This window comes from Girardinichthys multiradiatus, chromosome 22, assembly GCF_021462225.1.
Source record: "Girardinichthys multiradiatus isolate DD_20200921_A chromosome 22, DD_fGirMul_XY1, whole genome shotgun sequence".
Lineage (NCBI taxonomy): Eukaryota > Metazoa > Chordata > Actinopteri > Cyprinodontiformes > Goodeidae > Girardinichthys > Girardinichthys multiradiatus.
Window position 1 is genome coordinate 4,929,599 of NC_061814.1, and position 14,336 is coordinate 4,943,934.

Sequence of the window (14,336 nt, forward strand, 5' to 3'; positions counted from 1 at the left end):
TTTTGTGAAGAATCAACAACAATTGGGACACAATCTTGAAGTGGAATGAAATTTATTGGATGTGTCAAACGTTTTTAACAAATAAAAAACTGAAAAGTGGGACGTGCAATATTATTCGGTCCCTTTTACTTTCAGTGCAGCAAACTCTCTCCAGAAGTTCAATGAGAATCTCTGAATGATCCAATGTTGTCCCAAATGACTGATGATGATAAATAGAATCCACCTGTGTGTAATCAAGTCTCCATATAAATGCACCTGCTCTGTGATAGTCTCAGGGTTCTGTTCAAAGCGCAGAGAGCATTATGAAGACCAAGGAACACACCAGGCAGGTCCGAGATATTGTTGTGGAGACGTTTAAAGCCAGATTTGGATACAAAAAGATTTCCCAAGCTTTAAACATCCCAAGGAGCACTGTGCAAGCAATCATATTGAAATGGAAGGAGTATCAGACCACTGCAAATCTACCAAGACCTGGCCATCCCTCTAAACTTTCATCTCGAACAAGGAGAAGACTGATCAGAGATGCAGCCAAGAGGCCCATAATCACTCTGGATGAACTGCAGAGATCTACAGCTGAGGTGGGAGAGTCTGTCCATAGGACAACAATCAGTCGTACACTGCACAAATCTGGCCTTTATGGAAGAGTGGCAAGAAGAAAGCCATTTCTCAAAGATATCCATAAAAAGTCTCGTTTAAAGTTTGCCACAAGTCACCTGGGAGACACACCAAAAATGTGGAAGAAGGTGCTCTGGTCAGATGAAAGTAAAATCGAACTGTTTGGCCACAATGCAAAACGATATGTTTGGTGTAAAAGCAACACACTTTATCTCCCTGAACACACCATCCCCACTGTCAAACATGGTGGTGGCAGCATCATGGTTTGGGCATGCTTTTCATCAGCAGGGACAGGGAAGATGGTCAAAATTGATGGGAAGATGGATGGGGCCAAATACACGACCATTCTGGAAGAAAGCCTGTTGGAGTCTGCAAGAGACCTGAGACTGGGACGGAGATTTATCTTCCAACAAGACAATGATCCAAAACATGAAGCCAAATCTACAATGGAATGGTTCACAAATAAATGTATCCAGGTGTTGGAATGGCCAAGTCAAAGTCCAGACCTGAATCCAATCGAGAATCTGTGGGAAGAGCTGAAGACTGCTGTTCATGAACGCTCTCCATCCAACCTCACTGAGCTTGAGTTGTTTTTCAAGGAAGAATGGGCAAGAATTTCAGTCTCTCAATGTGCAAAACTGATAGAGACAAACCCCAAGAGACTTGCTGCTGTAATTGCAGCAAAGGTTGGCACTACAAAGTATTAACGCAAGGGGGCCGAATAATATTGCACACCCCACTTTTCAGTTTTTGATTTGTTAAAAAAGTTTGACACATCCAATAAATTTCATTCCACTTCACGATTGTGTCCCACTTGTTGTTGATTCTTCACCAAAAAATTAGACTTTTATATCCTTATGTTTGAAGCCTGAAATGTGGCAAGAGGTTGACCAGTTCAAGGGGGCTGAGTACTTTCGCAAGGCACTGTATGTTTACTTTCCAATGGTGTTTCTAATAAAATGTCTAAATATTGCTTGTCAGAATGGTCAAACGAAAATGTCTTAATGATCTCGTGTTGTTGATGTTTCAGGTCAACATGGAAACTGCTCGCTTCTTCAAGTCAGACTTTGAGGAAAACGGCTCTATGGACAATGTCTGCCTTTTCTTGAATCTGGCAAATGATCCCACGTAAGATACATATGGAAATTGTTTAAACTTTTTTGTGCTTCTTCTAATTAAGACTAAGGACCTTTTTTTCTGTATACTATAGAATAAGTCTTTGTTTTTGTCTCTGTACCCTACCAGAATTGAGCGCATCATTACACCTCGCCTGGCACTGACCACAGCAGAGTACCTGGCTTACCAATGTGAGAAGCACGTTCTGGTCATCCTCACTGACATGAGCTCCTACGCTGAGGCACTGAGAGAGGTACAAGGACAATTGGAGTTGTTTGCAAATTTATACTAGCTGATACTATCAGATTTGTCTGTTGTTTTTGGAGGGGAAAAAAAGAAAAACATGAACAATAAACATGTTGGTTATTCTGTTTCTCCATTGAGCAGCTTGAGTATAATATACTGAAATTTTAGTAAGCTTGATTATGGAAATAAAATTCTAATCGTGACACCTTACAATACTTACATTCTTCCTGGAGGCCAGAAATTCCACCTAGAATATGTGACTGACTAAGCACTCAGTCAAAAGACAACGTGTTGTCTGAATTTAAAAGCAGAAAATTATGTCATCCAAGTTTTATGTGTTCAAATGTCTGTTGTGTACTATACTGATTGGATTCATCAGGCTTTATAAAAGGACAGCTGAGTATGACTAGTATAAAAAATTTGCCACAATTTTAAGTTTAGAAATTGAAAGCATAGTAAATAGAATTGTCTCAGGCACTTAACCCTGTGCTGGTTACCCTGGAGTTTCAGGAGGATTAGGATTGTTAACATTTTTATTTAATGCGTCCGATGCATGAGGCAAAGTCAAACATGGACTGATATGACGCTAGAAGAAGAAAGCCAAAACATAAAAAAATATAAAACACCCAACTGGGAGCACAGAGAAAAAAACCTTAATTTTTGGATTTGTCACCTCTAGACTCAAAGGCACTGTTGTGGTGGGACCAGAGAGAAGAATGTTACTCTTCCTTGGTTTAAAGCTAGCTTTTCTCGCTTGCGGAACATGTTGCCAGAAATTTGGTACATAGTATTTCTTTATTATTGAGGCTCTTGTATTTAATGAAAATAGACAAAACAAAAAAATAAAACAAATATACCATTAGTTGTTTATGTCTGCAAATCTGTTCTGTTTGTCTAAGATCAATTTTAATACATGAAAAGCTGTCTGCTCAAACAGTCCAATTTCCTCTACCTTGTTTTTACCACTGCTCCGCACATTTGTCAAAATCTTAATGATCCCCAAGCCTTCTGGGGAAGTATTTGTGGAATAAAAGTTTTGTGTTTTTACATGTTCTATCGCAGCATTTCAGGCATACCATATGGAGAAGCTGGTTGCCTACATGTGCCAGGGCAGTTTTGCTCTGCAAAAACAATATCTCTAGATTGGATCCTAATTGCATGATTGACTTTACTAAATCAAACTGGATCCAGCATTTAAGTAAGCAGGCAACACTGATGTAACCAGTATCATTTGTGTATCAGTTAGTGTGTGTGTGTGTGTGTGTGTGTATTTGTGTGCTGAGCATATGTGTAGAAATATGTGTGTCTGTGTTGGTTGGGTGTATGTGAGCGTGTTTGTCACCTGGAGGTGCACAGTTGTTAGAGTGGTGAGAACAGTAGAAGGCCTGCAAGTTAGGGACAGGTGGACTCAGCTCCGGAAGGCTGCAGCAGGCCCAGGCAGACAAAGGTTGTCAATTAAACACAGAAGCAGCAGCACCCAGTCCAAAGATTCACCGGGTGAGATGTGGGACACCGAACAAAGCAGGGGAAAACCCTTCCAGATTCCCCACATGCTGGGCAGGTGTCCACTTCAGAAGGACCAAGGTAGGGAGCTAGCCATAGGAGGTCAAGTGAAGGGATGCCTACCAGAGCTCTGCATCGCCCCCGTGGCCCATGGTCAGCCCAGCATTTCCTCAGAGGCCATAGGCCACCCGACAAGAGCTGAGGCTGAGATGTGGCCAGAGCTCCTATACAAACATCTCACCTATGGGGACAGCCCCCCATCTAACCAGCACAGGCGCGTGGGATTTCACACTCCACTAAGTTAGGTTTACATGAAAAGCTAGTCTTAGGGGAATGTTTATTTTTTTTATGCACATGAAAAGTTAAAGTGCTCTGATCATCAACACTGCATCAAAATATTTTTCCTACAGAACTATGGTGAAAGTTTATCATTATTTCTTACATTAACTCAAAATGTCAACATTTCCTACTGAAATTACATTTTATATTCTGGGAATGTTTTTCCTCTTAATAAATACAATCATTTGAAACTGCATTTTGTTTTTTCACAGGTCATCTTTGTCTGATATTTGAGCTTTTTTGATTTGAAACTTTTAGTGTGACAAAGGCAACAGCGCTAACACATACATCACTATGTAGCCCTATGGGAGAACAGAAACGGCTGACTGTTTTATAATCTATCAGGTCTCTGCTGCTCGAGAGGAAGTTCCTGGCCGTCGAGGCTTTCCAGGCTACATGTATACTGATCTGGCCACCATCTATGAGCGTGCAGGCAGAGTAGAGGGAAGAAATGGCTCCATCACCCAGATCCCTATTCTGACAATGCCTAATGATGGTGAGCAGCAAGAACAAAGTCCATTGCTGTTGTGGTTCGCATTTATTTCTTTATTTTTCCTTAAGACTGCAGTTTCATCAGCCTTCTCTGTAACTCTGAAGAGTCATGATGTATAATAGGTTAAATATTTCTTGTACTACAGCATCAAGGGAGCTATTGAATTTGTCTTTAATTTTCTGTATCTCTAAATATGCATTTTGTGACTGTGACTGTAGAAACTGTTTTTGTCTTACAGACATCACCCATCCAATTCCTGATCTTACTGGATACATCACAGAGGGCCAGGTCTACGTGGACAGACAGCTGCACAACAGACAGGTAAGAGATGTCATTTATATGTAATGTCAGAAGAGTGAACCTGGAGTTCTGACTTAAAGTTTAAATTCACATCAACATGTCTTTCTCTTCTTTATCTTACAAAACCAAAATTCTGAGTCCTGCTTTTATATGACTGTTGTGCATTAGGACAGCACAAAATGGTCAATTAAATGTAACATTACAGTTGTATGGGTTTAGTAATTATAAATGTTGAAAGTTTATTTGCATTATCCAGGATATGATTATACTTTATTAGGCTTTAGAGGTTTTTGGTCATTAATAAGAATACAATAAACTGTTTAATTTGTTTACTGCAGTTATGTAGTGCTTATTATCATGAGACCTGTGTCCCGGTTTGGGCCAAGCGCCCGGGACCAGACCCGTGTTTCAGTTTGGGCCAACCGCCAGGAGCGAGACCCATGTCTCGGTTTGGGCCAAGCTTCAGGGCCGAGACCAGTGTCTCGTTTGGGCCAAGTTCCAGGTACGGGACCCGTGTCTCAGTTTGGGCCAAGCTTCAGGGCCAAGACCAGTGTCTCGTTTGGGCCAAGCTCCAGGTACGAGACCCATGTCTCAGTTTGGGTCAAACGCCAGGGGCGAGACCCGTGTCTCAGTTTCTCCAAGAGCTGCTGCGAAAAGCTTAATGCTCCTACAAATAATCCACTTGGTTTTGTCTTTCAGTGTTAACCCTGTCTCTCCTAGACATAGCTACTGGCTGAGCTTCTACTTTGACTAACTGCATGTGCTCTCTTTCAGACTCTAGACTTGAAAACTGCCTCAGAGTTCATCTGCTTAGCTGTCTTTCTCTCCTAGATGAAGCCTCTAATCGAGCTACTGCCATTATTGTTTCACTTTCCTTTCCTATAAAACGAACTCCTAGATCAGTGCATCTGTGTTCTTTTTCTGTCTCTGCTCTGTTCTCTCAAGTCCCCAGTCGGTTGTGGCAGATGGCTGCTCATACTGAGCCTGGTTCTGCTGGAGGTTTCTTCCTGTTAAAAGGGAGTTTTCCTCTCCACTGTCGCTTCATGCATGCTCAGTATGAAGGATTGCTGCAAAGTCAACGCCAGTGACTGTCCACTGTCTCTACATGCTCATCTGGGAGGAGTGAATGCTGCAAGTCTCTGACTCAATGCAATCTGCTTGGTTTCTTGGATAGAAAAGCGTTAACCAATTTGAATAATAAACTGAATCTGAATGCACTGTTAGGATTAATTGGAATGTATGTATCTGACTTAAAATCTGTTTGATATGATTGAATTGAATTTGTAAAATGCTTTGACACGTGTTGTGAATTGGTGCTATACAAATAAAACGAAAGTTATATACAGTACAGACCAAAGGTTTGGACACACCTTCTCATTCAAAGACTTGTCTTTATTTTCATGACTATGAATATTGTAGCTTCACACTGAAGGCATCAAGACTATGAATTAACATATGTAGAATTATATAATGAACAAAAAAGTGTGAAACAACTGAAAATATGTCTTATACTCTAGGTTCTTCAAAGTAGCCACCAGGTTAACAGCAGCTCAGATTAGAGAACAGGTCAATGCCACACAGACTTCTAACAGCAGACACATCTCTAGAACAACTGTTAAGAGGAGACTGTGATTCAGGCCTTAATGGTAAAATAGCTGCTAGGAAACCACTGCTGAGGACAGGCAACAAGCAGAAGAGACTTGTTTGGGCTAAAGAACACAAGGAATGGACATTAGACCAGTGGAAACTGTGCTTTGGTCTGATGAGTACAAGTTTGAGATCTTTGGTTCCAACCACCGTGTCTTTGTGTGCCGCAGAAGAAGTGAACAGATGGGCTCTACATGCCTGGTTCCCACCGTGAAGCATGGAGGAGGAGGTGTGATGGTGTGTGGGTGCTTTGCTGGTGACACTGTTGGGGATTTCTTCAAAATTGAAGGCATACTGAACCAGCATGGCTACCACAACATCTTGCAGCAGCATGCTATTCCATCTGGTTTGCGTTTAGTTGGACCATCATTTATTTTTCAACAGGACAATGACCCCAAACACACCTCCAGGCTGTGTAAGGTCTATTTGACCAAGAAGGAGAGTGATGGGGTGCTGCGCCAGATGACCTGGCCTCCACAGTCACCAGACTTGAACCCAATCGAGATGGTTTGGGGTGAGCTGGACCGCAGAGTGAAGGCAAAAGGGCCAACAAGTGCTAAGCATCTCTGGGAACTCCTTCAAGACTGTTGGAAAACCATTTCAGGTGACTACCTCTTGAAGCTCATCAACAGAATGCCAAGAGTGTGCGGAGCAGTAATCAAAGAAAAAGGTGGCTACTTTGAAGAACCTTGAATATAAGACATATTTTCAGTTGTTTCACACTTTGTTGTTCAGTATATAATTCCACATGTGTTACTTCATAGTTTTGATGCCTTCAGTGTGAAGCTACAATATTTATAGTCATGAAAATAAAGAAAACTCTTTGAATGAGAAGGTGTGTCCAAACGTTTGGTCTGTACTGTATGTAACTATGGTTCTATGAATCCCGGATGACCACCAGGAATTCTGAGCACATACCTCACTGAGAGAGCCCAGCGGAGCCTCGCAAAAGAATCTGGCCCAGGGGATGAGGGACAGCCATATTGACACTTATAGAACCTGTCAAAAGTGCTTGGGGAAGCCCATGATGCAGGAGCACATATGGCCTCCAGCGGAACCCGCCTCATAGCAGCCCAGGAAGCAGAGACGCTCTTGGTAGAGTGGACCTTCATATGGACCGGCAGTGGACGACGTCCTGCACTGTAGGCGTGGGAGATGACATTCACAATCCAGTGGGAGAGACGTTGTCTATGAAGAGGTCAACCCCTCCTGGGACAGCCATAGCACAGGAAAAGCTGGTCTGAGCGTCTTACAGCTGCAGTGGCCGACGGTATGCCTTCAGAGACCGTACTGGGACCAATTAAGTCAGACCCATCACCATTGCACCAGACTGATGTCGAAACCAAGCCAACCTCAGTGGTTGGTTACGGTGCAAACTAGACAACACCTTAGGCGCAAATGCAGTGTTAGGCCACAAGGCGACACCAGAACCATCTGGAGCCCTTTGAAGACATGAGGGACTCACAGAAAGAGCATGCATCTCGCCAACCCTCTTTGCCAAAACAATAGCCAACAAAAAGGCATTCTTATACGAGAGCCACTTGAGGTCAACTTGCACCAAAGGCTCGAAAGGGGAACAGCACAAAGCTTGGAGAACCAAGGGCAGATCCCAATCAGGCACTCTCCAAACCAGCAGTGGGTGCAACCTACGCACACCACGCAGAAAAAGAAAGACCATATCATTGCTCCCCACTGTTCGGTCGCCAACAGATGCAGCAATTTCATGTCATCATGCAACATATCCCCCTGGGAGAGGGGGGTGAACACCGCTGCCATCACCAGGTATAAAATCAAACCAATCTAAAGAAAGCTTAATGCCGTGAGCCGAAACGGACCACACAGTTGAGCACACTGGGACAGGAGGGCAAACACCGCTGCCGTCACCAGGTTTAGAGCCAAATAACAGCAGCAGTGCTTTTAGCACCGCCCTCTGGCGGTCATTAGGGATGAAATAGAACTGGATTAAACTGAATAAAATTTTAATGTTTCATAACATTTGTTAATGTGTGATAGAAAAGAGTAAAGATACATCTGAATCATCCAGAACGTCAAACTGTCAAATGTTTGTATTTAGAGGACTGTTCTCCAGCCTGGTGCTTGCCTCAATCATTCTGAGAAAGAATGAACTTAGTCAATTAACTGTATTTATATTTTGACCTAATGAGAGAGAATTAAAAGATAAATACATTTTCTGTACCTGTTTAGTTGTGTTCATGGTCACAGGGGTCCTGGAGTCTACAAGTCCATTGCAGGACCATTACACAATGTATAAACATGTTATGTCTTTCAGATCTACCCACCTATTAACGTGCTGCCCTCACTGTCTCGTCTGATGAAGTCTGCCATCGGTGAAGGGATGACCAGGAAAGACCATGCTGATGTGTCTAACCAGCTGGTAACAAATCTTTTTAAAGGCAATTGTTTAAAGCATGGAAAGTGACGTTTAAAGGACAGTCATCATCATCACTATAATGTGTGCCTCTGTTTACCTCTAGTATGCCTGTTATGCCATTGGTAAAGATGTCCAGGCCATGAAGGCTGTAGTAGGAGAAGAGGCCCTTACCTCTGATGATCTGCTCTACCTGGAGTTCCTGCAGAAGTTTGAGAAGAATTTTATTGCTCAGGGTAAGAAAGTGTTGAATGAACGAAGATTTGCGTATTTTGACAATTTTTTTTTAGATGGGATATGTTTTTTTTTTGAAGAATCTTCCTAGTTTAGTTTGTTCGCAAAGATATTACTTTAATAGGAAAGTAGATTCAAGGAAAAGGTGACATTTTTCTGGCAACTGCTTGTAAAATTTAGTTTGCTTTGGAAGGCTCCACAGTTCTATTGAAGGAAAAGGCCCTTGTCCCACTGTGCCATATAGAAAATATCTCAGGTCGGATCTCCTTGTCATTCCAGTAACGTTAGAAGCCATCAGCACTGTCAAGGATCAATATTCTCGTTGGAGAATAAAAATCTTTTCCACCTTTCACTTTTCCATGTTTGATGCTCCCTTGCAAAGTCCTAACAGGCAATTTTGTGGCATTGAAAGAGGCATTGCCTTGCTTGCTTCTAAACTTTGTTTTTTGGTAATTATTCACTTATTTGAACTTGATGCTTATAACACGTTCCAAAAAGCTGGGACAGGGGCATGTTTTCCACTGTGTTACATTACCTTTCTGTGTCACAACACCCAATAAGCATTTGGAAACTGACGACATCGTTGCAGGTGAAGTTCTTTTCCATTCTTGTTTAATGTACAGCTTCAGTTGCTCAACAGTCTGGGGTCTCCGTCATATTTTGACCTTCATAGAGCACCACACGTTTTCAATGGGAGATAGGTCTGGACTGCAGGCAGGCCAGTCTGGTACCAGAACTTTTACAATAAAGCCATGCGGTTGTAACGTGCAGAATGTCGCTTGGCAATGTCATGTTGAAATGAGCAGGAACATCCCTGAAAAAGATGTTGCTTAGATGGCACCTGTTGCTCCATAACCTGTAGGTAACTCTCAGCATTAATGGTGCCTTTACAGATGTACAAGTTACCCATGCCATGGGCAATAACACCCCCCCATACCATCACAGATGTTGACTTTTGACCTTTATGGTGATAATAATTCAGAAGACATGACGTTCAAGACTTTTTAAAATGTGGACTCATCTGAGCATGTCACACTTTTCCACTTTAACTCAGTCCATCTCAGATGTGCTTGGGTCCTGAGAAGTCGGCGGTGTGTCTGGGTGTTGTTGATACATATGGTTTTAGCTTTGCATGGTAGACCTTTAGCTTGGACTTATAGATGTAGCGATGAACTGGGTTAACTGACAATGGTTTTCTGAAGTGGTCCTGACCTCACGTGGTAATATCCATTACAGAAAGATGTTGGTATGTGATGTGGGGTCGAGGGTCATGGCCATTTAATGTTGGTTTTTGGCATGCTGCTTACATGGAGAGATTTCTCCAGATTCTCTGAATCTTTTGATGATATGTACTGCAGATTATGAAATCCCTAACTTCCTTGCAATCGTATATTAAGAAATACTCTTAAACTGTTGGACTATATTCTGTCGCAGTTGTTTACAAAATGATGAACCTCGCCCCATCCTTGCTTGTGAACAACTGCGCCTTTCAGAGATAATTATTTGATGCCAAATCATGACACTCCCCTGTTTCCAGTTAACCTCTTCACCTGTGGAATGTTTCAAACAGTTGTTTGTTGAGCATTCCCCATTTAAAACATGTCACCTGGCACAACTCACAATACAAGAAATATATTCATTGTATTGCCCGGTTCTTATAAGATAAGTCCACCCCTGAATACATGTTCCAAAGTTAAAGGTCGACTTTTATAAACTTTTGGGGATGTCATGTTGCTGCAATAAAACCTGAATTTATTTCGAGGATTTTTACACATCTTTACCCAAGTTGCCAGTAAATATGGCCTGCACTGTATATACGACCATTCTGGGGATTATTAGAAGAAATCCTAGTGCAGATTTGACATACAGAGCTTTTTGATGGTACAGAAGAACATCTGGAGAACACAGGAAATCACAAGGAAATATCAGTGAGTAGAAGTGTGGGAGCAAAGTGAAGGGCGTTTTGCACACTGAACGCGGTTTAGTTCCGGGCGCTGCTAGGAACCCAAGTCATTGGCCCTGTCCCAATACCCACACTACACCCTACGCCCCTCTATGAAGTGTTTACTTTGTACAAGTGCATGTAGGGGTTGAAGTGCGCAGGTTACAAGCGTGCGAAATTGGAGAATTGGGACAGTAGGGGTTACGTCATCGACTTGCACCTCTGCACCGTAACTGAAACATCAAAAAGGGCAGGAACCAGCGCTGTTTTCACAGTCTTGCTGCTAAAAAAACTATTTAAAACTGCAACAAGCAATTGTTTTGAGGAGAAGAAAGTGCAGGAAGTGGAGGAGGCTTATACACCAGACTCTCACCGCACCAGTGTTTGTTTGAAAGGTAACTTCAGTGTTATGGCCTACTGACTGCCCAGACTCACACTGAATCCAGTGGTATCTTACAATGTTGAGCCTGGAAAACCAGTAAAAATATATTTGTCGGCTTGCTGTCTAAAGTTTACGCAGTTATTATTCTGATTTGATGGCTGGTTACGTTAACGGTTGTGATTGGTTTTTGCTCAGAACGTCACCAGCAGCAGTGAATTGTGGGTAATATACTTCGGGGCTAAGGACGACTCTGGAGAATTGGGACACACTACGCACTCGAACCCATCAACGGGAACGCGCAATTCAGGGACACAAGGGTGGAAGTGCGGGTAATGGGACATGGGCATTAAAATCAATGTGTACACTCACATTAGCCACAGTGCAGTGCGGTTGCTGTTACCGAGGCCGTGTGGCTCAACGAACTGTTTCCGCAAGAACGAAATTTGGCCGGACGCTGCAGCCGCTTCTGCATCAAGCTCATGAATTTTACCAGCCAAACAGTAAGCCAGGCAGGAGAGAGTACCGGTGAATTTCATAATAAAATCAACCTACCAACATACGCTAACTTGACTAGTGTAATCAAAACGACACAAAACAGAAAAACGAGGAAACGGAGGCGCTTCTTATTTTGCCTGCATGCTCTGAAACGTGAACATTACTTAATAACCGGTGACACGGGGTCAAAATACGGCCAAATATGGGCTTTGTTTATGACAGTTTACCTGCTAAATATTTGGGCTAGTTCTCGTGTGAGCTCACAGAAAGCACATGAACCCACATAAACGTCTGGGCCCTGTCCCAATACCCGCACTTCCACCCTTGTGTCCCTGAATTGCGCGTTCCCGTTGATGGGTTCGAGTGCGTAGTGTGTCCCAATTCTCCAGAGTCGTCCTTAGCCCCGCCCCATTTGTGCCCCACATCCGCCCTTCGGCGAAGCCCGCATCTAAGCTGATTTCGCCGAAGTATATTACCCACAATTCACTGCTGCAAATGACGTTCTGAGCAAAAACCAATCACAACCATCAACGTAACCAGCCATCAAATCAGAATAATAAGAACTGCGTAAACTTTAGACAGCAAGCCGACAAATATTTTTTTTTACTGGTTTTCCAGGCTCAACATTGTAAGATATCATTGGGTTCAGAGTGAGTCTGGGCAGTCAGTACCCCATAAAACTGAAGTTACCTTTCAAACAAACACTGGCGCAGCGAGAGTCTGGTGTATAAGCCTCCGTCGCTTCCTGCACTTACTTCTCCTCAAAACAATTGCTTGTTGCAGTTTTAAATAGTTGTTTTAGCAGCAAGACTGTGGAAACAGTGCCGGTTCCCGCCCTTTTTGATGTTGCAGTTACGGTGCAGAGGTGCAAGTCGATGACGTAACCCCTACTGTTCCAATTCTCCAATTTTGCACGCTTGTAACCTGCGCACTTCAACCCTTACATGCACTTGTACAAAGTAAACACTTCATAGAGGGGCGTAGGGTGTAGTGTGGGAATTGGGACACGGCCCTGGTCTCGAGCGCCGTTTCCGCAGCCGGAGCTGGGCCGGGCTGGCCGCAGCACAGTGTGAGTGGCTTTCTGCAGCACAACCGCACCGCAAAGACTTCTGGTTTACCGAACTTTTAATGTATATTTCTGTTGCCACGTTTAGACATCATTTTATAAGCTCGTGGATCTCTAGATGTTTCTTTTTAAACGTTTTAGCTATCTGAGTTTAAAACTGAAACTGATTAAAAATTTGCACAATTGTTTCATGATCACATATCATCTTGCCTATCTACAGGATGTTTTTGAGTAAATGTGGTATATAGGTAGAAAACATGTACACATTACATCCCCGGTTAATGTGCTGTTTTGACACTGTGTCTCCCTCAGGCCCGTATGACAACAGGACTGTATATGAAACTCTGGACATTGGCTGGCAGCTACTTCGAATTTTCCCTAAGGAGATGCTGAAGAGGATTCCTCAGAGCACCTTGGCTGAGTTTTACCCTAGAGAATCTGCTGCTCGCCACTAAGGTGTACTTAAAAATGTTCCTTTTCAGGCCCACCTCTTACCTGATTTTTTTTTCTCCTACCCTTTATCCTTACCTGCACTCTTTCACCCTGGTGGGCTTAAAAAATATGCTGTCAAGCCTCCACTCTTCTCAAACTCCATGAATCATCTCCGCCCTTCAGCACCACATCGCCCTCCCTTACCCTCAATAAGGAAGAGGACAAAGGCCTTTCTAATATGTGCTTGTACTGTAGCTTGTACTGTTCTGTGTTCTGAAGTTATCAGTAAGTTTTGGTGGTTCTAGTATCTACTTTTAAGTGCAAAACAGTGAAAATATCATTGTAGTTTTAGATCAGTCCTTATTTATTCAGTTGTGTACATGCTCCACCATTATTTTCTTTTAATCAACACAACAAGCTGACTCCAGGAAAAAAACATATAAGGAAAGTTGCTTCTAGATTTCTAAATTAAGAGACAAAATTAAAACGGCATTTATTTGACTTCACAGTACTGCTATGTATTAACTGAAAATATTGTCTTATTTTTTGTTGCTTTCAGAAAGCTGCTGTTGTTTTTTTCCAGTTACCTCAGATTCAAACATCTTAACAAAATTCACACAGATATGGGTCATAATTTGATCAGAGGTTTGTCACTTTGCTATCATATGGGCTTATCTGCCTGAAATCAGATAAAGGTGTAAGTTTACATTGTTGTGTTTTGTTGAGAATAATGTATAATGAACATTCCCATCTGTGTGCAAAAATTAATTATTTGTTGTGGAAATGAAATCCTTTGTGAGTATATCTCTGAATAAATTAAATTACATGTAATGTTTTACTGTTTCTCTTTATTGCAACTCCAGTGCTGACTTTGGTTTTGATCAACTGATGACTGATTTTCCATGACAATAATGACTTTTGGCCAAACAACTTTAACAAATATGAATACTTTTGGAACAGCGCTAGGCTGGTTTAAATCAAGAACCACGGTATCCAGGGTAATGCCAGCATACCACCAAGACGGACGAACCACATCCAACAGGATTAACTATGGATGCAAGAGGAAGCTGTCTGAAAGGGATGTTCGGGTGCTAACCCGGATTGTATCCAAAAATCAAAACCACGGCTGCCCAAATC

At 42.4% G+C, this 14,336-nt stretch overlaps 1 protein-coding gene across 1 annotated transcript in view; it reads left to right on the top strand.

Moving 5' to 3' along the window:
* The window catches only part of atp6v1ba (ATPase, H+ transporting, lysosomal, V1 subunit B, member a), a 47,379-nt gene extending 33,349 nt beyond the window's left edge, over positions 1–14,030 (top strand). Inside the window, exons 8-14 of the mRNA XM_047351636.1 lie at positions 1,646–1,743; positions 1,861–1,984; positions 4,165–4,315; positions 4,551–4,633; positions 8,550–8,654; positions 8,755–8,884; positions 13,080–14,030. Of these exons, the coding sequence (XP_047207592.1) occupies positions 1,646–1,743; positions 1,861–1,984; positions 4,165–4,315; positions 4,551–4,633; positions 8,550–8,654; positions 8,755–8,884; positions 13,080–13,222 (834 nt within the window). The 3' untranslated portion in view covers positions 13,223–14,030. The remainder of the gene's footprint in view (positions 1–1,645; positions 1,744–1,860; positions 1,985–4,164; positions 4,316–4,550; positions 4,634–8,549; positions 8,655–8,754; positions 8,885–13,079) is intronic.
* The last annotated feature ends 306 nt before the right edge of the window (positions 14,031–14,336 follow it).